This window comes from Athene cunicularia (genome assembly GCF_003259725.1).
Source record: "Athene cunicularia isolate RWA chromosome 3 unlocalized genomic scaffold, athCun1 chr3_part1, whole genome shotgun sequence".
Taxonomy (NCBI): domain Eukaryota; kingdom Metazoa; phylum Chordata; class Aves; order Strigiformes; family Strigidae; genus Athene; species Athene cunicularia.
Window position 1 is genome coordinate 105787208 of NW_020799097.1, and position 22379 is coordinate 105809586.

General features: G+C 44.3%; 1 protein-coding gene across 1 annotated transcript; it reads left to right on the forward strand.

The window, feature by feature from the left end:
- Positions 1-11360: 11360 nt before the first annotated feature.
- LOC113478409 (left-right determination factor 2-like) lies at positions 11361-19886 on the forward strand. Its single transcript, XM_026845610.1, has 5 exons — positions 11361-11460; positions 16189-16696; positions 17574-17808; positions 18637-18876; positions 19177-19886. The coding sequence occupies exons 2-5, from the start codon at positions 16432-16434 to the stop codon at positions 19514-19516; spliced, it is 1080 nt and encodes a 359-aa protein (XP_026701411.1). The 5' UTR covers positions 11361-11460; positions 16189-16431; the 3' UTR covers positions 19517-19886.
- The last annotated feature ends 2493 nt before the right edge of the window (positions 19887-22379 follow it).

Sequence of the window (22379 nt, forward strand, 5' to 3'; positions counted from 1 at the left end):
CGCTCAGAGCGCGGGGCGGCCGCCATTGACCCCTGCCTCACGGCCCCGCAGGCGGCTGCCCCTCGCCGCCGGGATATCGCTGCGCTTCGCCTCGCTAACCTCCTTTTCCGGGCCCTGAAGTGCTTCCCTCCGGGAAGGGACCCTCTGGTAAAATAACCGGGAGGAAGTTGCCGTCGTTTTTCTTGCACTGCTCTCCGTTTTTCACCTGCCGTCAGTGCGACACGGCGAGCGGGCGATGCGGGCACCCGGTTTTATTCAGCGGGGTTTTATTTTAGCGCAGGAGACAGAGCTCTGCGGGGAGCTCGGCTTATTCCCGCAAGAGCGGCTGGGCCGAAGGCCTGCATATGCCAGAACGGCCTTAAAGCATCTTGTGCCGAGCTTCCCCTTATGCAATATCATTGAAATTATATCTATAACGGCTTACAACAGTTACTTTAGAACTCCGTAGCTTGTCTATGAAAATTTTAAACTGGATCCTAAGACAAAATCTTCGGATATCCTAACTACTTGGTGATTTCTCAACTTTAATGTTAGTGTGGCACACCGTCCTCTGCTTTGGAGCAAACCCTGTTGTGCCCTCGTGACTCACATTATCTACTAACATGCCCCTCCTTGATCCAAACAGAGCTTTTTATAGCAAAAAAAAAAAAAAAAAAAAGAAGAAGAAGAAGATATGTGAGATTTCAAGAGATTTCTCAATTCCCGGTCTGGTAAAGTGGGCAAGTGTGCCAGTACAAGTGAAGCAGGCCCATTCACTAAGTTACGTAACTCTGAAATAGATCAAGTAATAGTAGTAATTTGAATGTTCCATTAAATATTAAAAGCCTCTTGTCTCCACATGCCTATAAAGAGAAATAGCATTCAAATGCTGTAACTTGGAAAAAAAATGAGACCTAGGGAGTTTAATGTATCTATGGCAGAGCTGGAATGAGACTGATTCCCTGCCATCCACAAGGACATCCTATTCTTCACAGGGGATAGTGGCTTCCAGCCAATAGGCCAGGCCCTGCCATCCACCTCTTCTCTACCCTTTAGTGTTCCCTCAACAGCCATTTGATATCCTGCATATATAACAGCCATTTGATACCCTGCATTGCCAACCGTCATCATCCTCCTGTGTCTTCATCCTTAGCCCCTGATTGGCATGACTGACCTCAATGAGCAGCAGGCATCCAAGGAACAAGATTATGATAATGATGAAAATGTAATGTTCAGAGGAAGGCAGGGAGACCACTGGCCTTCAGAGATTTGCACCCTACCTCCAGACTCATGGACGAAGCAGCGGTGATGTTTCAGAACAGCCACACACTCTAAAAACAACCAAATCATCAGGGCATTGCAAGGTTCAATCTGATGTTACGCTGATCAAAATCTCAGCCGTCTGTTGACTTTTATGTTTAAAAGAAATGGGCATCCCAGCTGCCAAGAAGCCAGCATCTCCTCCAGTTGACAGTCCTGCCTCTGCCTCTCCAACTTCAACTCCTTATGTCCCTCTGTATTCAAACTGTGTGTGTTACTTAAGGCCCTGCATGCACACCTGCTATCCTGCTCCCTGCCATTTTATTAATCCACAATTGCTTCACTCTGTCAAATCCTTTTTTCACTATTCAGGAGTGCCTGCTTGGTGGAGAGCAGCATTTGGCTGTACATATGCTACGTGCCTTCCCCCACTCCATCCCACAAAAATGGAGAAGTCCTGGTTATCTGCAGTAACTGAGAGACATTTCAAGATGATAGAATTTCATAATTTATCTAGCAGCTGCATTGTAGATAATCTGTGATTTTAAATTGGCTGTAACAATTATGTTACTTAGAATATGGCGTGGAAGTTCTCAGCTCAAAGCAGAGTGGTTCAGATTCACTGCTGTAATAAATGAATGCCGTTAATTATTTCAGCTTTAAAAAACATTCTCTTCTACTTAGGGCTATGTTGGTGGGAAAGTTGTTTAGTGTGAGTGTAGTACAGTAATTATTCCATCCTGGCTTTCCTGGAATAACTCTTCCTGTGGACAGTTTATTTCAAAACCGGAATTAAAAGTGGAATAGTTATAATCACTTTTTTCTTAAATTCAATTTTACTGATGTAGCTGCAGCAGAGTAGACCTGCCAATATAGGTGAAGCCTCAGTGTATGCTTGCAGCTCTTAAATTTCTAGGACCAAAATCAATTTGGTTGATTTTCTCACTGATTTCCTAAGCTGTTTGTACTTTTGATTCTTGCCTTATTTTTCAAAATGAAGAGGGCCTTGCTTTGGCTAAACTATCTTACTCTGTAACATTAAATAGGTGGTATTCAGTGATCTTGACCTTCTTCATTCTGAAGACTTTTGCCCAGCTGCAAAATCATTTTTCCCTCTCTTTCTCACAAGAATAATGTCAAGCTTTTGTAATTTGGGGTTTGGTTGTTTTTTTTTTTTCTTCCTCTGTCTAGACAGGCTCTTTAGCTAAGTGGTGTGATTTTGTTTATCTCTAATTTCAACAGCAGAGTCACATTTCCCTCCTCCCTACCTCTTGTAAATAGGGTTTTGTTTACCACTGTCTGTTCTTCTGGTGACAAAAGCCACATACTATCATTAGTCAGCAAACGTTTAATTATGTTGCTAGAGCAGATGGAAATACAGCCTCAGGACCTAGGTAGCAGGTCAACAGAATTTAAAACTCTTCCATCTTTCTTGTATTTTGCATGTTCCATATCCACTTCAACAGCTCTTTAGCACCAGGTTGAACAAGTGTGTGGGGTATTTACACTTACATGTGTGACTCTTCCCTTACTTTATTAAATGACCTTATGGCGGAAGAACTCCACTGTCACTTTAGTTTGATTTATCACAGCAGGACTTCCCTTGATGGGTGAACTCCCAACGGGACATCAATAGTCTCTGGACGTGAGTAGCAGGTGGCCTGATGCTTTACCATGCGTGGCAACTCTCGCCATGGTTTCTTCTCTCTGAAGAAACTCATCAGCCCAGCTTGCTGTTCCTTACTTATCTGCCTATTCAAATATATCTTAATGGATTTAATTCAGGCTTCTAGACTGGCAGCCCTTTGCTATCTTTTAATCTTTGCCTTCATCTAGCGATCTGTTTACAAGCTTCAATATACCAGAGGACTTAGTGTGGGCATTATGGAGTCTTCCTTTGAAAGGATGGAGCATTAATATGTGTATAATAAAAACAAACAAATAGAAAAATCTAGACAGATAGACAGATTTAAATGAACTCTAATCATAATACAAATAAGCAGTCAGCAAGTGTTGATTTAAATTAACAGTTTACACTTTGTTTCTCTCTAGACATTATTTTTGTAGTGCTGTTTCTCATTCATAGATACTGTGTTGATTTTCAAGATAGAAATAGCCTTGCATTAAAGTTGGAATGTATTTCTATTAATCAAGAGAATTGACTATTATGCAAAATATTTAACCAATTATATCTAGTGGTATGTGAGATAAATTTGCCTTGCTTTTCTTTTACATTTTGTGTCAGATAGGAAATGGTGAATGGGATGTTGGTACTGATGCTTGAGTGTGATTCATTTTTCTCATGATCTTTGTAAAGTTATATTTGGATGAAAACTGGAATTGTATTAAAATGCACAAGTAACTGCAATCTAAAATAGCAATACTGAAAAGTATGCAACAAATGTACAGCAGAAAAAAATAGGCTTATCACATCATATTTTGTATTAAACTTGATTGATGAAATGGTGAATTATTGTCCCTACTATGTGCACTGAGATGATTGGTCTTGATCATCCTGGTTTTGTCTAAAGAGGTGTCCCTGTGGTTGTTCCTAGGCTTCTGTACCAATACCCCAGCTATAAACACTGGCCAAATCCAGCCACAGCAGCTGCCGAACCTTGCGGTAGGCCTGTCTGGACTGAGACAGGCCTATGCCTTACCAGGGCGCAAAGCATGGTCTTCCTCATCACTCACCTGTGCGGAGTGTGAGGTTTTAAACCTCTGTTTTGCAGATAGTTGCAGCTGTGAAGAACCTGTTGTTGATATATAGGAGTTTCAGGTTTATTATTAGCTCGTCAAAATGCAACCGCTGTTGATGTGACACACTGGTACAAAACTAGGACAGGGTGACCTGAAACATGGATGTCTTCATTGTTTTCCGAATATACATATTATCTTAATGCCTATCCATGCGTTAACCCTGTGTGTATAGAAGCTGAAGGGAGTTAATGCATAGGTGACATAGCACTAACTATAATTAAGGCAGCTCCCTGAGACCGAGAGGGAGATGGAGAAACCATCTGCCACAATCTGGTCTCTCCCACTGAAGAAGACAGCACCTGGCCACATGACCCACCGGACTGAGGTGAATCATGGAGCAGGTGTGTTTGTCACCGGTGTAAAATATCAAACCACTTACAGCTTGTAATGTTTTCTTGTTCTTGGGAACTCGAGTGTCCTCAGGAGCCCCTGTGCTCCATAGCTGCCCTGACTGTACCTAGAGTAACTCTTGTTGCAACAGTACTGGGGTGAGACCTGGGCAGACATTAGCATCCTTGCCTTGGGTTCTGCTTTCCCTGGAGCAGAAAGCTGGGTGATTGCTAGTCCAGGAACCACAAAACCCTCCAGGAAATCTTGCAGTCTAAACCACTGGAGGGTCAAATCAGCAGGGTTTGCTGGAACCTGGGACTGAAAGTAAATTTTTGTTAACCAACCTCTCGAATCCTGTTTTTGATCGTAATAGATTGGAAGAGGAAAACTAGGGTTTCCTTTTTCTTTTTTCAAATACAACTCAGTTTGACAGCTTTTAGCAAATTAGTCATTAAAGTGGTTGGTTTGCTTTATCCATTCTTTAGCTGCAAAGAATCCAGTGAGATCCCCAGCTTTTAGACTTAAGCATTGGGTTCCAGGGCCTTGGTGATGACCCGTCCTGGTTCACTGGCTTGACTTCCCTTAAAATGTCAGCAGCAAACACACTGCTTGAACATTAATAAATGTAATTTGCAATATTTTTAAAATGTGAAAAGCTTAAGCCTTAATATACATGGTTATACATTAAATAAGTATATTTTTTAAAAAATAAGAATATGTTTGAATAGAAATCTGGATTAAATAATTTTTAAAGGACTTTTAAAATGAGTAAACTTTTTCTTCCTCAGATAAGAATTTCCTCTTCTCACTTCTGGATTTACAGATGAAAAAAATTCAGAGTGCAGGTTTTATTGTAATCTCAGTTTAACTCAAAGTAAACCCGAAAGAGCAGAATTAAGAGTTACACTTTATGAGCTTCTGTGTTCTCCCTAGGAGCTTGCACTGATAATTATCTCTGTAGATTTGTGTGTCTCAGCCTTTAGAAATAGGCCTGATCTGTTAAATTCAGATTTTGGCTTTGCAAAGAGCCGAGGAGGTCCCTGTTACATTTTCCACTGCAGCGCTGACTTGGCTTCTTTGCAGATACGTGTATCTGCAGCGGGTGAGTCCGGGGGGCCACTAATGACAGCAGGATGATCTTGGTGAGCCTACGCAGGGGGTGAGGTGCCAGCTACGTGAGGCGCAAGTGTCCGGGGCAAATTGGTGACAGGATGCAAAGTGGCTTAAGCAGGAAGCCGTGAAGAGCTATCGCAATGGCAAACAGCCATGACCAAGGGCAGTGTGGCTTTTTTCAGAGAGGAAGATCTTGCACCCAGGGCCTGGCTTTACTAGAGCGTGACTGGAAATGGTGGGGTGTAACAGCATCCAACCAGTTCCACATGCACAACTGCCATTTGAGGCACACTGCAGGCATGTGGGTCCTTGCTGGGCACTTTCTCCTCTGCTTTAGAGAAGCAGAAGAGTTGCCTAAATGCTGGCCTTTCCTGAGCACGGGATCACCTGTTGGACATACTATCACCATACCTTCTGACTTTCCCATTCTTATCTCTCCCTATCTAGTCTTCCATTCCTCTTTCTGTAGTAGTTTATTTCCTCTTCCCATTCATCCTTTCTCATATTTCCTTTTCTGTGATGATTTTATTTTCTCTAAATCTTTTTTCTCTTTCTGTTCCATCTTTCTCCTTTCAAGTGTATGCAGAGTATAAAGGTATTCCCTTGCATCTCTTCCATCTAGTACTCAGCATGTTTGACATTGCCTCATGAGTGAGAATGTGACCTGATCTGTGTAAAAAGGGAAAGTAATGTAGTCACTGCAAACTGAGCTTAAACACATGGGTGATCTATGGATCAATGGAGAACTTTCTTTCCTGTAAGTAAGCAGTAACAGATGGCAAGAGGGCTATCTCTTGTTTTACTAAGATACTTTATGTACAGTAGTTGTTAGAGTCTATTGGTGATTAGGGTTTCGTTGACAGAAGCTGTGGTTGGCTGGTACCTTTGAAAATCAGGTTATTTATTTTAGTGTCTACATACGGACTTGAAAATTTTGACCAAGGCACGTTGCTCAAGGTCATTATCCTGATTTGTGGACAGAACCGGGAAGAGAGTGCAAATCTTTTCAGCTTTCTCTTCCTATTGATATTCTGTACAGTTTCGAGTAAAGCAGGTGTTTATATATTTGGATTCAGTAAAGCAGATGTTTATATATTCAGATTATATACCAGATTATAATGAAGTGAGTGATCAGAATTAATTTGGGAGGACTTAAAAGCAGGTCCTGTAAAGTGGCACAGCCACTTTGTGGGAGTTTCTGGATTTAGATGGGCTCCAGGGGAGAAGAAAGGGTTCATGTTGCATGGGAGCACCTCAGCAAACTATTTCTCCCTTCACAACACAGTGCACCTTTTCTTTTACACCCTGTCTGGATGAGTTCCTGGGCACACCTGAGAAAGGTGTAAGCTGGCACTGCTGCACACAGAGCCCCGAGATGAGCAGACCTGAGGTTTAAGGCCCCAGATTGCCAACTGCTCTGGGGAATGGCAAACCAGGTTGATTGTAGTTCCTTTGCACCATAGTTCCCGTGAAAACTAGGGAGGTTTCATACGTCAACCTTATTGAACTTATTATTCAAATTATCACAGGGACAGCATTTCTCAGAGGACATGAAATTATGTTAAGAAACCAGTTCCTATCCACTTTCCTTAGGAAATAAGACTGTAATTGCTGCGGTTTCTGGATCAGTTTAAAGGCAAGACCAGGCGATAGTATATTTTAATGTTCCATTATGAACTGGAGCATTTTCTTATTTGGGACAGCATGTGTTTAAGAGTTTACCAGCCTGGAAACACGGTAAAGTCCAGAGATAAGCTTTCCTACCACAAGGGACTGAGAGGAAATCAAGTGGTGCAGCCTCTGAAGAGCTTTAACAGCCAGTCCTCCAAGTCTGCTGCACATTGTGATTTTCAAATTCCATCCACTGGATTTGCAGAACCTGAACTTCATTGAAAACAACATTTTCCTGTAGTCAGCCTTTGAGGTGTTCTAACAGATCTGGTCAAACTGAGTAAGCATTTCAAATTAATTCCTGGGTCATCTATGTCTCTGCTCTGATTGTAGTAATTTATTTCCAATTTTGCTGTCATGGAGGCAAAATATTCCTTGCTCTGTTTTAATCGAATTCCTTTTCGTGCCTTTGAAAATCTTCTCCACATGTCTGATTTGTCAAAAGACCCTGTATTCTATACTGACAACAGCTAAAGCTAACAGCCATGCTGCATAAATAAAAAAATTTTAGTCACCGTGTCTTTACCACTGTTATTCAACCTGGAAAGCTGACAGATACAATCTTCAAATGCGTGGCATTTCCTGCAGAATCTCAAGGTGAACCCAAAATTAAGGTTCAAAATGCATTTAGTTGCTATGTGAAAATGCTGGCCATTCCTGGATTAATGCTTTTGAATAAGCAAATGGCTAGGTAAGAAAAGAAAAAAAAAAAACCAAACCAACAACTGAAGTTTTTGTTTCACGCTTCAAGTGACCTGGCCAAGTGTGGCTAGATTTCCTTTTAAAATCAAATGACCATGATGCATCTCCCAGGGTCCTGTAGTATGAATGCTAAAAGGATTAAAACTAGTCAGGTCACACAACTTTATTTTACTCTTTACAAGGGCCATGTTAAATCCGAGACTTTATACCCCTTGTTTACATAGATATTGGGTACATGGCAGGAAATTACATAATTTAACCTGTGCCATGAAGTAAAATACCCCTTTGTGTTCTACTTTAGAGTCAAATACACAAGAAACTGTATTTTCTCCAATTCTTTCCTACTGAAGTCTTTTTCATTAAAAAGTAATAACATACCCAAAAAGTTACAAAGGCAATACAACAATAATATAAATATTTAAGTGGAAACAGCTTTGTAGTAACTGCTTGAGTAGAAACAGTCTGTCCACACACCGTCCTTTCTGAACATTGCAGCACTGTTTGAAGGCAAAAGAAAATTAGGGGGCTATTATGGTATTTGTTATTATGCAATTCTCAAAGGTGTAACAAGGTACTCAATCGAGACAGAAGGGGAATGGAATGAACAGCATAAATATTAAACAGCTCACTAGGTTTTAAAAAATGAGCTAATGTCAATGATGTGAAATTTTATTAATAGATCTAAAAACTGTTAAAATGCATTTCAAATACTCTATAACCCTTTAAGACCATTCTCAGAAAAGATGGCAGAACTCTGAAGACAAAGAAAAGATGACTGCAATGTTTGATGCAGTGTTTACAGCCAGTTAAGCCTGGCTATTTCTGTTTAAAAAGAATGAACATTAAGCATTGGGATGAGGGATTGTAGTCTGATTCAGCTCATCATTTCCAAGAAGACTGTTTTGTATGTCTTGAATCTCCTGCCTCCCCCCTCTTCCCAAGCCTCTCAGACATCCTCCCTCAGTATCAGCCCAGCTCACCCAGAGCTCCGGCAGACAGGTCTGGAGTTGTTGCTGAACCATTCAGAACTCCACCTCATCATCCTCTTGATCACAGCACTAGTGCACTGTTAACATCAAGGAAAAAAGCCATGTGTGAGTAATTATTTCGAAACTGAATACATCTTGGTTCTATGGTGTAAAACCTACTGACACACAGTAGCCCCAAAGTCACTTTAGCAGCAGACGTTACAGACAGAAAACAACTATATAAATAGTTTAGCTCATTTTCCTGCTTTGGCAGGAATATCTTTTTTTCCAATCAATGCATTTGCTAAGGCATTGCCCAAGTTAATTTTAAATATCTCATTGAGGACTAATGGAAGCTTTTGGGCAGTTACTCCACATTCCATCTGATGCACCAAATTAGAGAGGTCTAAAGGATTTATCAATTCTACCTTGTTACCTCTGTGCATGTTATGACTTAATTTTGTCTACAATCTTGCACTGGCTTTTGTAATTTTCTGTGCAAGGAACAGCCCTTTTTCTTTTTCGCATTACACTAACAAATTACTATTTTGCATGACAGATCACAATGCGTAGCAGAAGAGGTTCCTTTTAGATCTCACTCATCTTTGCCTGCGGAAAAAAAAAATATTCCAGCAAAGTTAGTGATGCAGATTATTACATTTTCATTAACATGTAGTTCATAATCTTTCTGCCTTTGCAGCTTCTCCTGGTCATAGAAATAAATTACAGCTGCCAGAATATATTCTTTATCTGAGTCAGGAAAAAGTGATTAATTTTCTCCTTTTAATTAGCAAAAGAGGAAAGTCTGTTCAGTGAAGCAAAAGTTATTAGAGGAAATACAGTCAATGCCTAAGCCAGGCTACTCACTGCCACAGATGCAATATGAATAGTATTGCAAGTGTATTAACATGACAGGACAACAGGGGCATTTCTCAATTACTGGAAGGCCACTTGCTACACAAACTTGGTAGAGAATCTTAAGGGGTATGGGACATAGAGTCATTTAGGTGGGAAAGGAACTTTAAGATCATTGAGTCCAACCGTTAACCTAACACTGCCCAAACCGCCACTAAACCATGTCCCTAAGCACCACATCTACACACCTTTTAAATCCCTCCAGGAATGGCGGGTGACTCAAACACTTCCCTAAGCAGCCTGTTCCACTGTTTGATGACCATTTCAGTGAAGAAATTTTTCCCAATATCCAGTCCCTGGTGCAACTTGAAGCCATTTCTTCTTTCCTATTGCTTGTTACTTGGGAGAAAAGACCAACAGCCACCTCGCTACAACCTCCTTTCAGATAGTTGTAAAGAGAGATAAGGTCTCCCCTGAGTCTGTGTCTCTTCAGGCTAAACAACCCCAGTTCCCTCAGCTGTTCCTCATAAGACTTGTGCTCTAGACCCTTCACCAGCTTCGTTGCCCTTCTTTGATGAGCTCCAGCACCCCAATGTCTTTCCCACAGTGAGGGGCTCAAAACTGAACACAGCGTTCAAGGTGGGCCTGACCAGTGCCAAGTACACAGGGACAATCACTTCCCTAGTCCCGCTGGCCACACTATTTCTGATATAAGCCAGGATGCTTTTGATCTTCTTGGACACCTGAGCACACTGCTGGCTGGTATTGATGGACAAGCACCAAACTTTCAGAAGAAAGTCCATAGAGCTGTGTCAACATGCAGCCCAGCTCTCTTGCTAGCACCATGTGCATTAAAACCTCCAGCTGCCACATTTTGTTCCAGCGTGCCTGATGCCTCCCTCTCATACAGGCACCCTTCTTCCAGCCAGACATGCTCTGGGGCAGGCAACTGAGTGGGTCACACACTGAGCCCTCTTGGTGACATTCACTGGAGCACGTTGGTTAAAGGCCAACTCAGCAGCAAGCACCACCAAGGGCAGGGAGAGCCTGTGCAGACTCTCAGAGCCTCACCAGCCCTGCCTGGCCTGGAGGTGGGCTCTCACTTGAATCACTAGAGCAGGAAAAGCATACTCTTAAAAAAGCTGCTAAACTTTTACAGTGTAAACACACAGCTGCAAAGACAAAAAAAAAAAAAAAAGCAGCATCATTTTAACTAAGCAGGTAAATGGTCTCTTATTAGAAAATTAAGTGCTGCTCCTACAAAATATAACTATTTCTCAGTAATGGGGACATTCCTTAATGACGTGGACTGTGGTGTAAGGTAAGCAATTTAGGGCTGTATGCTTCTTTATCTGATTCAACGTAATTTGCTAAATGTCATCATTTTTGCTAGCAGCCTTTTTTGTAGCCATCAGAGTGGTAGCAAATCCTGCTTCCCCAGCTACAGACAAGGCCCAGAATAGGGTGGTGGGGAGGAGACTGCTGAGGGGACAGAAAAAGCTGTATTTAAACAGTTGTGTTTGCTTTTCTCTAAAAAAAAATGTCTTGTAGATCCCTTTTCTGCCAGAACACTGGCACTTTGCAAATGCTGCCAACACAAACCCTGCAAGCAAGCCAGCTGACATCAGCTGACCAAGGACATGGTGGGACTTTGACATTTTATCCATCCCTCTTCCAACAGGAGGCCTTTTGTCTCATCCATTTGACAAAACAAGCCTGTGAGTAAAAGCAGAAGCCTGCCTATGGAAGATGTGCTTAAGTCAATGCAATCTAAGATATACAGCACCAGAAGTTACCTGAACGGAGCTCAAGATCAAACCAGGTTTACAATATGTCTCTCAAATAAATTGGGGGTTTTACTATACTGGATACATTGTGGGATAAAGGCATAAGGAACATTATCCCCTTTGCTGCCTGGGGCTTCACCACCAGCATTTATGAGAGGAACCCAACAGGACATGTGATCTGTAAGATACTTCCCTTGGAGATGGCCAGTTCAGTCTGGCCTAGACTGGTGATGAGAAAAAGCAGGCTCATGTCCTTGCCTAGATTAAGTGAGCTGGATAATTTCTGTATGGCTCAAGTAGTTGATTGTTTGCACCACAAAACTTGCTACTGAAACTGTCTCCTTAGCTGGCAGGCAGTGTAAACGTTAGGGACTGAGGCTGTGGTTGCAGTGTCTTTGGTACCAGATCTGTGTGCTGTCAGGTCAGAATAAACATGGTTTGGCTCAGACATGGTATACAAAGTCATATTTCCCAGAGTCATATTAGCCAGACTTCACAAAACGGATGTAAAGTCCATTTTATGATTTTATGCTCACTGGGGGGAGTGGGGGTGGTGGGGTGGGATATGCATGGAAATGCATATGTAAGAACAGGTAAGTCAGGCAATACCTGATCAAGCACAAAGCCTTTTGGCACAAAAATTGACACGGCCAAATTTTTGGGACAAATCAGAACCAACAGAAAGATTTAGTGTAGATTAACACTCTGCATTGAGTGGCTCTGCTGTTTTCAGTCTGGCCCTGGGAGCCAGATAAAAGCTTAATGTCTTGTGTTATCAGGCCAGATCTTATGAAACTTTTCCATGCCAGACTTCTGCAGAGCAGGCTGAGGCTGTGGGGAGCACGCATGCAAACTCCAGTGAGCTATACCAGCCTCACAGAAATCCTGGGTGCTGTACAGTGAGAAAGCTATCCATGCCCTAATGAAAGAGTAGCTGTCTCTAGAGGTAGAGAAGGACTGAAAGCCACTGCCCTAGCAAGAGTTTCCCAGAATCTTTGAGCAGACATATGCCATTTTCATGTAATGAGTATAGTACAAATCAGAGCATTTCTAGACCAAGCTAGAGGCTGGTGGTGTTTGGACCTAAAGTGACAAACAAGTGTGGTAATAACCCTGTGTCCTGCTCATTTGATCTTTGTACCAGAAGAATTTCCCATATTTCGTAGAAGACTTGCTCTGGAATAACAGTCTTACTGAGGAATTACCACTAGTCATTTTGCATCATCCCTGGAGCCACGCAGGGTAAGGTGTACATTGCCCTTCTCTCCTTGCATACATGCAACATCAACATACATATGGGCCGCCTCTCTGGCAGGGGGATGAGCGTTGCGCTGTGTTGCACCCCCAGCCATGCTTCCGCTGAGGGTGGGCTACGCCCTGAGCCCGGCAAATGCTGTCTCCTGCTCTCGGTGACACCTCACTCTTGTCCAGAGCTGAAGGTGCTGCGTAGCTCAAGAGATGGGATATGGAAATGCCAATGGGAAATGTCTCGGACACTATTTAAAAATTGGGCATAAACCCAGATTGAGTGAAATTGAGCTGCTGTCTGCTGGCAGTGGGGTGTCTTTCCAGCGGTGGGCTTGGTGAGCTCCATGTTTGCTGTCTGGACTTTGACACAGGGCTAGTCCCTGAAGAGGAACTGGGGTCCCACCACCAGCACAGACTATGCCAGTCAAGGAGGAAGCCAAAGATGCCTGTGAAATCCCAGTTAAAAGTGTGTACCCTGGGTTTGAAATGCTGGTGGAAATAGTAAGCCTGAAGCTCAGGCTGGTGGCTGGTTGGGGTGTGTTGGTAGAGGCAGTGCCAGAGGGCATGCCTTCATGCATAGCCTACAGTTCACTTCCACTTTTGAAACCTCTAACCCAGCACTTCACATGACCAGCCTATTGTTAGCCATGTAAAACTCTGTGTGCTCAAGACTGAAAAAGAATACGAAACAGAACCTCTACTGGAATTCTTTTTTAACTTTTTATACATGAAGTTCATGCCTGCATCTTAACCACTACTATTTTTACTTCCACACTCCTAGATTAAAAAGACCCTAACTCTGGGGAAGACCAGACCAAAATCTACGTATAGATGTGCTCCCATCTCTGTGCCTGTTGCACAAATCAGGGCATTTCTTGGAGCACACAAAAACTGTTGCCTTGCACATGACTCAATCAAAGGCTGTTCTAATATGGGCTCAACTGTAACACAAAACAGTTGTGTCCATGGAAATGCAAATCCTGAAAAATTAAATATTCAGGTCCTCACTGACATACTGCAAATACATTTGAAACATTCTTGTTTCCCAGGATAATAGCTACATAATTAAGCTAAAGCCTTTCACACTTTCTCTTTGAACCCATTGGATTTATTTACCAAAAATCATTACAGAGATATGACCAGAAAATGTTTTAGGGAACCATTTGTAACGAAATTAAAAGCTTAAATACAGAGATTCTCTCTTCACTAAGTACTGGCTTTTATTAAAACAGCAAGTTGCTCATACTTCATCCCTTGCAGCTTCTTGAAATCTTCTGTTTGACATTTTGAATGTGCCATGCAGGTTCTAATACACATTACACAAAAAGAGCTATTATAAAATTCCTGACTTTTTCTTGTTTGCATGACAGAGAGGGAATGGCAAATCCTCCAATTGGACCAGATAATCACTCTCCTGTGAAAAGCCTACAATCCACATCCTCTGTTTTCTTCTTAGCTGAGCTTTGACTGTGCTTGGTCAATAATTTTATTTTATGTGTGAAGCCCATAAATCACCTTCCAATACACATTGGACAGTGAAGAGTCCTGGTAGGTTAGACATCAACCACAGGAGAAATCACATCCAGATCTAGGAAAGCTGGGTGCTGCTGGAGCAATCAGGCATTTTCATTTAATTTTGTCATGTTTTTTTGAAGATCCCTCACTACATCATAAGATCACTCTCTGGAGCAAGGATGGATAAAGGTCTAGAGGATCAGGTCTTCTGTCATGAGAAAGAGACTATTAAAAATCCATGAACTGCAGTTTTATCCAGGTGACTGTCATTATATAAACATAACAAATTCAGTGCTGCAACTGAGTTAGACAGCACTTATAGAGCATATCCAAAGGAAACTTTTGTCAGCCAGCTGAACATTGCTTAGATGCAGTTTGTGACCCAGGCCTCCGAAGGGGGTTTGTTGTGTGACTGCCTCTGTCCCACGCTATGAGAATCAGTAATGTGCCATTTAGCTGTGGAGGCAGTCTGGAGGGAACAGCCAGGCATACAGAGCCTTCCAAAGGGGCTGAGGCTCACAGAGATTTCAGCAAAAAACCCTTCCCTCCTCTTACTCACAGGAGCAGGAGTTTTTGACATGAGTTGAAGTTGAGGGGGTCAAATGAAGTGGATGTCTTTCATTGTTGTGGAATGAATATAACAGAAAATATTTATTGGTTCAGAGGAAGATGCTACACAAAGGGAAAGATTAAAGAATATACTGCCTTGTGCCATGCACAAACTGTTAGTTTGTAGTCTATGCTTCCATTTCAGCCTTAAAACTCAATTCAACTAAATCAGGTGCCCCTTTGGCATCTAATGGAGGCTTTATCATTTTTATGGAGACAAGTTTCTTAAAAGGTGGTAAAGACAAAATGAGCGATAACAAAAGTGTTCAGTTCAGCTCTTTCAGACGGCTTTGTTGCCTTCCTCTGTGTACAAAACAGGCTGCCTCAGCTGACACTTGTTTTAATGAGGGATGAACCACAACCGTGTGTTTTTGTACACGTTCATTACATCGGGTCCTCCAGCTAGACTTTCTCAGCCTGGACATTGGATGAAACTGGACCAATATTAAATCATTTACAGAGACATATAAAACCCAAAGAACTTTTGATGTTGAAGACATTTGTTTGTATGCTTAGGCCTGTTACTGCTGGAGAGGATGAGAATCTGCCCCAAGTGACATGATCCTTCACACGTTTATCGATCACATTCACTTCTCCCGGGATTGGTTTCAAAAATAGACTTCTACATCTTACGTCAGCAAAGGCCGGGGAATCAAAGGATGGGAACTTCAAGTTTAAAGGTTGACTTCAAGGCAAACATCCAACCCTTGCCCCCAGCCTGCAGGTCAGCTTCAGTCTCCAGAGACAGCTCTCTATTTTTGTTAATAGAGTTCAAAATACCAATATTCTTCATCTATGTTGTGGAAAAGCAGAGTGAATTCTCATGTTCACTGATAGGTGATCCACCTTTATATAAAGACACCTTCTTTTAAGTACAAGTATTATGAAACCCACTGGAATCTATAAGGACCGATGGGGTATTTTTTCTAAAATGTCAGGCCTGTACATCTTCCACCTTCTGTGATTCAGAAGCAGCATAAAAGGCCATAAACCATTCAACTGCTGTGACTCACCGCCCTGATTCATACACTTGATACAAATATTCAGCGATCAAAGTGGTACCTACCCCCCCAAAAATATTTCAAATTATTTTTTAATGGTGGCCATAAAGATGGACAATGCTAAAGCATTTTTCTCCTGACTGATATTGGCTATTTTAGGTAGCAAGTCTCTTGCAGTAAAGATTGATGTTTTCTTTAAGAATCATATGGTGGGGCACATAAAGCAATGTACTCTGCAGTGTTTCCTCCCTGACCTAGGCAGAACATGAGACACTGATCACTCAGGGGTTTTCTGAGCAAAAGTTTGCAGGGAGTTCAAAACGGATGGAAACTTCTTCCCTGTGAAGGAATCTGGAAGCTCCCCTAAACCTGCTTGTATTAACTTTACAGTAGATGAAGGTGTTAAACTGGCATGTGTCTACCAACCGGGGAGTGATCCTTTTAAGTCCTCTGCTTCGTCCCCACTTGTGGAATTTGTTGTGCCAGTGGGACGAGGCTGGCTATAAAACCCCGGTGCAGGGGACCTCTGTCCTGCTCAGGCAGACTGCCACAGCATCTCTGCTGAGAGCAGCCCCGGGGAGATCCCCCACTTGATCTCTGCTGGGCAGGCGGCCGCTTTGCCAACGGAGGAGGATGGACGTGAGGTTCACTTGGATGCTCTGCATGCTCTGCCTGGTTGTCATGGTCCGAGCGTTTACCCAGGACAGGTTCAAGGAGGTGTTGCTGAAGCAGCTGGGGCTCTCTGAGGTCCCTAAACTTCATAAGAGAGACTTGGTGGATCTGGTTATCCCAGACCACGTAAAGAACAAATACATCTCCATGCTGAAGCGCAACAGAGTGAAGCGCCGAGCTTTGCCGAGCCTGGCTGGCATCCTCAGGGGGATCCCTGGCAACACAGGTAACATTTCTGCTGTCGCTGTCGGGAACACACAAAGCACTGTGCCGCTGCCAGGGCAAACTGCCCACACTCACCCGGCCGGCCGCAGGGCAGGCAGAGGCAAACCCATGGGGGGAATGAGGTTTGGGTCTGGCTCTGAGCCTGAGCTGGGTAGGAGAGATGCGTGTAACAGCATCTTTAAGATTAACACACACTAGCAAGTCCTTGCACCTGGAGATGGGGTGCCACAGTCCTTGCAAAGAACAGGCTGCTGATGGAGCTTGATAGAAAAGAAAAGCCTTGGTACCCATGAAACATTTTGTGCAGGTGGAAAAAAAAAAGTCAGTATAATGTGCAGACCTTGCAGGTTTTGGGTCAAAAGTCCAAAAAGCCCTTTAGTAGGAATCACACCTCTTTGAGGGTGTTTCATTCTCCCCTGTCTTTTGATTTTTGTCTGGGAAAAGTATCAAGGAGGAAATCAAGGACACTTCGAGCTTGTTTCATTTTCAAAAGACATACATAGCACCCCGGACAGCAAATGAAAAACACTTTTTCATTGCAAGTGGGACAGTTTCCTGCTTTCCTGCCCAGTGCTGGCACAAAATGTTGCGCACCTTTTGAGATTTGTTCAATTTAGGGTCAAATTATATAGGAGATTTCTTTCCTCCAGGTTGCAGAGACTCAGACATAGGAGAATTAGGACATTTGCAAGACACTGATACAAGTATGCATTAGAAAAGGTGTGTTTAGTGGCAGTCTCTGCCACAAGGACTCGATGTGGGAGCATGGAAGGAGTGTGTTGTGATGATAATTGTGGACGAAGTGTGGGGCTTTGCTAACCAGGATGGCAATGACAGGCTGTCTGTTTTGTTCCCAACGTGCACAGGCATGGCAGGAGAAGTCCTCTACTCTGACACCACCACGCGTCAGAACCTGATCTTTGACATGGAGGGCAGAATACCTAAAAACAGTGAAGTGACAATGGCTGAACTGAAACTCTTCAAAAAGCCTCTGGACAGAGAAAACCTGCCTGCCAAGCAGTCTCACAGGCCCATCTCCAATGCCAGAGTCAGCGTATACTGGGTGCAACGGCAGCACGATGGTACCAACAGGACCTCCCTGATAGATTCCAGGTAAGAAAGGAACCTCTCCTGAAGGCAGGACTCTAGTTACAGGGTATGGGTCCTCTGGGCCGGGTTCGGGTGTCATGTTTTTGTGCCTCCAGTCAGCCTCATGCAGTTACATCTGTAGAATCAGTCTCTATAGCCTCTAAACCCAGAAGGCGTTTGTAAGAGCAGAAACTAGGTTAGACTTTAATATATGATGATTCATTGAAATAATCTGTGTCAAATGATGCTGTGTACTGCTAGGTCTTCCCTTCTAAAACACTCCACCTGGTTCACTTCTCTTACTCTCTAACTCACATGGGTTACTGACTGCTGGTACTCTATCCATTGGCCATTTCATTAGCTGGTTTAAATAAGTAAATTATGCAGAAAGCGTCTGATTCTGTAGCCTTGTGCTCTGTGGATGTTTTACAACCCTTGAAGGCAGAATTAGACATCAAATCAATTTTCTGGTGGGTAGAAACTTACAGCCCTAATGCAGCTAGGACAGGACCAGGTGGGAGTCATGGAATTTACCAGGCTGTCGTCACTAATACTGAGGCTGCATATAATCCTTCACTGCTGTATTTCTGCATGAGCATGAATGAATACCTTGACATGGGCATGCACAAAAGGTTTTATTTAGCCCTTCCGTGTCTCTTAGATCTGCATGCTTCTTTTTGAGGTGTGAATTAATTGCTGTGGGTGCTCACCCAGAGCACTCAGCAAAAATTATCGTGTAATCAAGGTACATGACAATCTGCAGGAAGCAAATTATTCTGCTGCAATAACAGCACTGTGAGCCTGGGCTTTATCTGAAGGGTTTTTCTCTAATGCCAATCCCTTATCACACAGGCTGGTTCCTATACGTGAGTCGGGCTGGAAGAACTTTGATGTGACGCAGGCCGTACATTACTGGCTGCGAAACAAGAGGCGGGAGCCAATGTTCCTGGAGGTCTGGATTGAAGGAGAAAGGATAGGCAGCCATGCCTCAGAAATGGCCAAAGCTGTGCATTTCACCTCTCAGGACCCCAAGGATAAAGCCCTCAGCAAACCTGAACTGGTGCTTTACACCCTTGACTTGGAAGACTATGGGTATGTATGCAACCTCAATCTGCGCTGTCTCCAGTGTAACATTGCCCCTGAATTATTGTACTGTGTGTGCCAACCCAGGGTGCGCAGCTCTTGCCCCTGTGAGGGGAGGAGTTAGAAAGTTGCTGCTGAATCACACTTCTCCTCTTCCCATATTTATCATCCGAATATTCAAATGAAGCCCAAGCATGGCCCAAGTTTCACATCTCAGGGCCCACCCATGCTATTAACAGGGGGATTATTTCTCCCACCTTCCCAGTTTCCAGTTACAGCATCAGTTCTTGTTTTTCCCTTGGTGCACAGGGACCCCGGGGACTGCAAGAAGGAGGTGGTGATGGGGAAGTCCACCTGCTGCCGGCAGAAGCACTACATCAACTTCCGTGAGCTCGCCTGGACGCAGTACTGGATCATCGAGCCCGCAGGGTACCAGGCTTACCGGTGCTCAGGGGGCTGCCTGCAGCCCCCCAGCTCGCTCTGGCGCTTTGGCTATGGGGAGCGCGCCTGCGCCGTGGCAGAGAGCTCCCCGCTCCCTGTGATGTACCTCGTCAAGAGGGGCAACCGCACCGAGATCGAAGCGGCCGAGTTTCCCAACATGGTGATCGAGAAGTGCAGCTGTGTCACGGATGGCATGGCGCTGGTGTGAGACGCCGTGAACGTCACCCAGTCCCCCGAGTCCCTGCAGCCCTGCCCAGAGCCACTGCGGCCTCCAGCCCCAGGGCCAGCAATAAAGGTTCTGGGGGGAACCACCAGATACCTGCCTGCAAGTGCCAGCAGCAGCTGGGTTGGCAGCTCTCCCACACACCCCACTACCCTGAAGGGAGGGTGCACTTAAAGGCCCATAGAGCTGGGCTCAGGGGAGCATCCATCTTCACATACCCCTGTGTGAGGGGCACCTATGAAGCCTAACGCTTCTCAGGGCCCCCTTGATGCTAGCCAAATCTCATTGCATTTGATTGAGCTGCATCCCATTTATTTCAGTCCCCACCCCAGAGTACTGCAAACAGCTACAGGCAAAGGAGTGATCATCACCAGGTGAGGAGTAATGCCTGGGTTCAGCTTTTCATTCTTAGGCTCCTGGTTTTGATCCTTGTCTGTCCAAGTCATGTTTATGGTGAATTGGAGAGCAGAAGCACTTACATGTATATACTGTATACACACACACAAACACGTGTACATATATATAGTATATGAATATATGTATGCATTGTTTACATACATACTGGATATATACATATTGTCTACATACAGATATGTACATAAAATATTGTCTAGAGATCAAAGGAACATATGTATGTGCATATGTATTGTATGCACATATACACATACATAAAATATTACCTGGAATGCAAAAGATTATATTTTTGGCCCCTGTGCCATGGGCTTAGCACAATTTTAGTCAGAATTAGAGTCCTGAAGTCAATGGGAATATTAGGATTTAGGTTTGCTCACATAAGTAACAGTGTGTAGAATCATACCCCTATTTTTCTGGTTGTATATTACAGTTATTTCAATTTAGGGATATTTTCCAAGCTTTCTAACTCAAGGAAACAATAAAGTGCAATTATTAAAGCAGGAGCCATGTGTTTGCTTGTATTTATTCTTGGGTCTGAAAGTGGGGGGAAAAATATCTGTCATATTTCTGAACATAGGTCTGTGCCCAGCTCCTATAAACACACACACAGTAACAGCTCATCTCAGTTACCTGTGTGATCCTGCTTGCTGCAGGTAAAGCTTATCTACTCAGGCAGGGATGGGACTGGGCTGAATCAGCAGGTGGAGCAGAGCCCACACCCCCAGCCCTCCTCCCTGAGCTGCTGCGGCACTTAAGCCAATGCTTTCTTAAAGAGAAATCCTAGAAACATATCTGACAGGCAATAGGTGATGCTCTCTGTGTGAGCTGCAGCAGTGCAATGCCAGAACCTGCAGGCAACCAACTGGAGCTGTATAGATGAGCTGTATCCCACCCCCTCCCTTTCCAGGTGAAGCGTTTTAATCCTGACCCTTCTTTATGGACAGCTGACCAGCACATCCCCTGGAGAAGGACAGTCATAATGTGGTTTAATCCCTTTTGGAACTGTACTGGACTGTTGGCCAGGGTGTCACCAATGACAATGATGTCCACACTTTGTGTCAGATTCCTCTCATGAGTTCATAACCTACTGAGATACCAGTGGCTCTGGGGATGAAATGGTCAGTGCTGTCCCTCTCTGTGCGACGTGGTCCCTGAGGCCCTGGATGAACCCACTACTGATGGGAGGACTCTGAAATGAGTTTTTCTGGCTAGACATGGTGGCCATGGGTCATGGACCAGGTGTAAAGGGGGACCCATTGGACTCTGCGGTGGCTTTGGGTCATTCATCAGAAAGGCTGAGAGGTCAAGTGTCCCTGTTGCCATGCAGGATCCCAGGTCTGAGGTCATCCAGGCATCTCTGCCGTCATCTTGGCCTGTGGGTAGGCTGGCACCTTTCACTTGTGTAAATGCCTGTGGCAAAAGAGGAGCTTTAAAGTCAGAGAGAAAAAAGCAGAAACAGACACACCAGTCACCAGCGCTGGGCTATAGCACCATGGGTTACTGGAATCAGAATTGGATGAGCTGGATCGATCTCTGGCCATTTCCTTCTCATGACCATGTAGCATCTAATCATCTTAATGACATTGGCATTCAGCCACAGTTCTGCTCCACCCTGCTTGGGGCAGGGCATAGCCTGAAGGCCATGAGCTCAGCTATCATCATGAGGAACAAAGCCGAGGATTTATCCACACACTCCTGGGGAAGAAAGTGTTTGAACTGGTTCCTGCCTGAGAATGAAGAGCATTAACCCTGGCTTCCTTCCAGCCTCCAGCACTTGGACTCCAGACATCACCTCCAGGCCTGGGAGAGATCCCATCCAGCGCAATCAGGGCCAGGCTGGGGCGGGAAGCGGGGAGTGGAGCACCACAGCAGGGATACGGGGCTGGGACCCGCCGGGTGGGCAAGGGCTTCTGCTCCCCTCCATCAAGATCCTGCACCGTGTCCGGCTCCCCTTGCTTTGCGTCTGGCTCCCTTCCCTCTGGTGTCCTGTGGACCCAAGGTACATAAAAGTGAGCAGTGGGTGTGGGTGTGTGTGACAGCTGGGGGGAGATGGGGAGGGGGAGGCGGTGGCCAAAGAGACCCTGTGCACTGTGGGGAGAACTGTGGGCATTGCAGCGACAGGGCACAAATCTGGGAGCAATCAAGGCCTGCCAGCCCTGCTGCCAGCACGGATACTTATTCATTCATTGCTAGGGGAGCCACACAGATGTACAGCATCTCCCTCCTCAGACCCACCATCCCTCTGCGTTCACAGCCCCCCAGCCCAGTGCATGCTCCCGTCCTGGGCCGTGAGGCCGGTGGTAAGCACACAGCCGAGCCCAGAGGAAGAGGTGGTTTATAGAAAGCTGTAAGCATAGATAGGCTGGGTGGCTACGCGCCAGGCTGGGCATCACTAACACCCATGTCTGGCATCTCATGTCCCCATCTCTTTGTG

Bases quoted from the DNA above. Each gene is read 5' to 3' on its own strand.
- LOC113478409 (XM_026845610.1), top strand. From the start codon at position 16,432: ATGGACGTGAGGTTCACTTGGATGCTCTGCATGCTCTGCCTGGTTGTC. The intron at 17,809-18,636 runs GTAAGAAAGGAA...CTTATCACACAG, and splicing joins ACCTCCCTGATAGATTCCAG to GCTGGTTCCTATACGTGAGT. The intron at 18,877-19,176 runs GTATGTATGCAA...CTTGGTGCACAG, and splicing joins CTTGACTTGGAAGACTATGG to GGACCCCGGGGACTGCAAGA.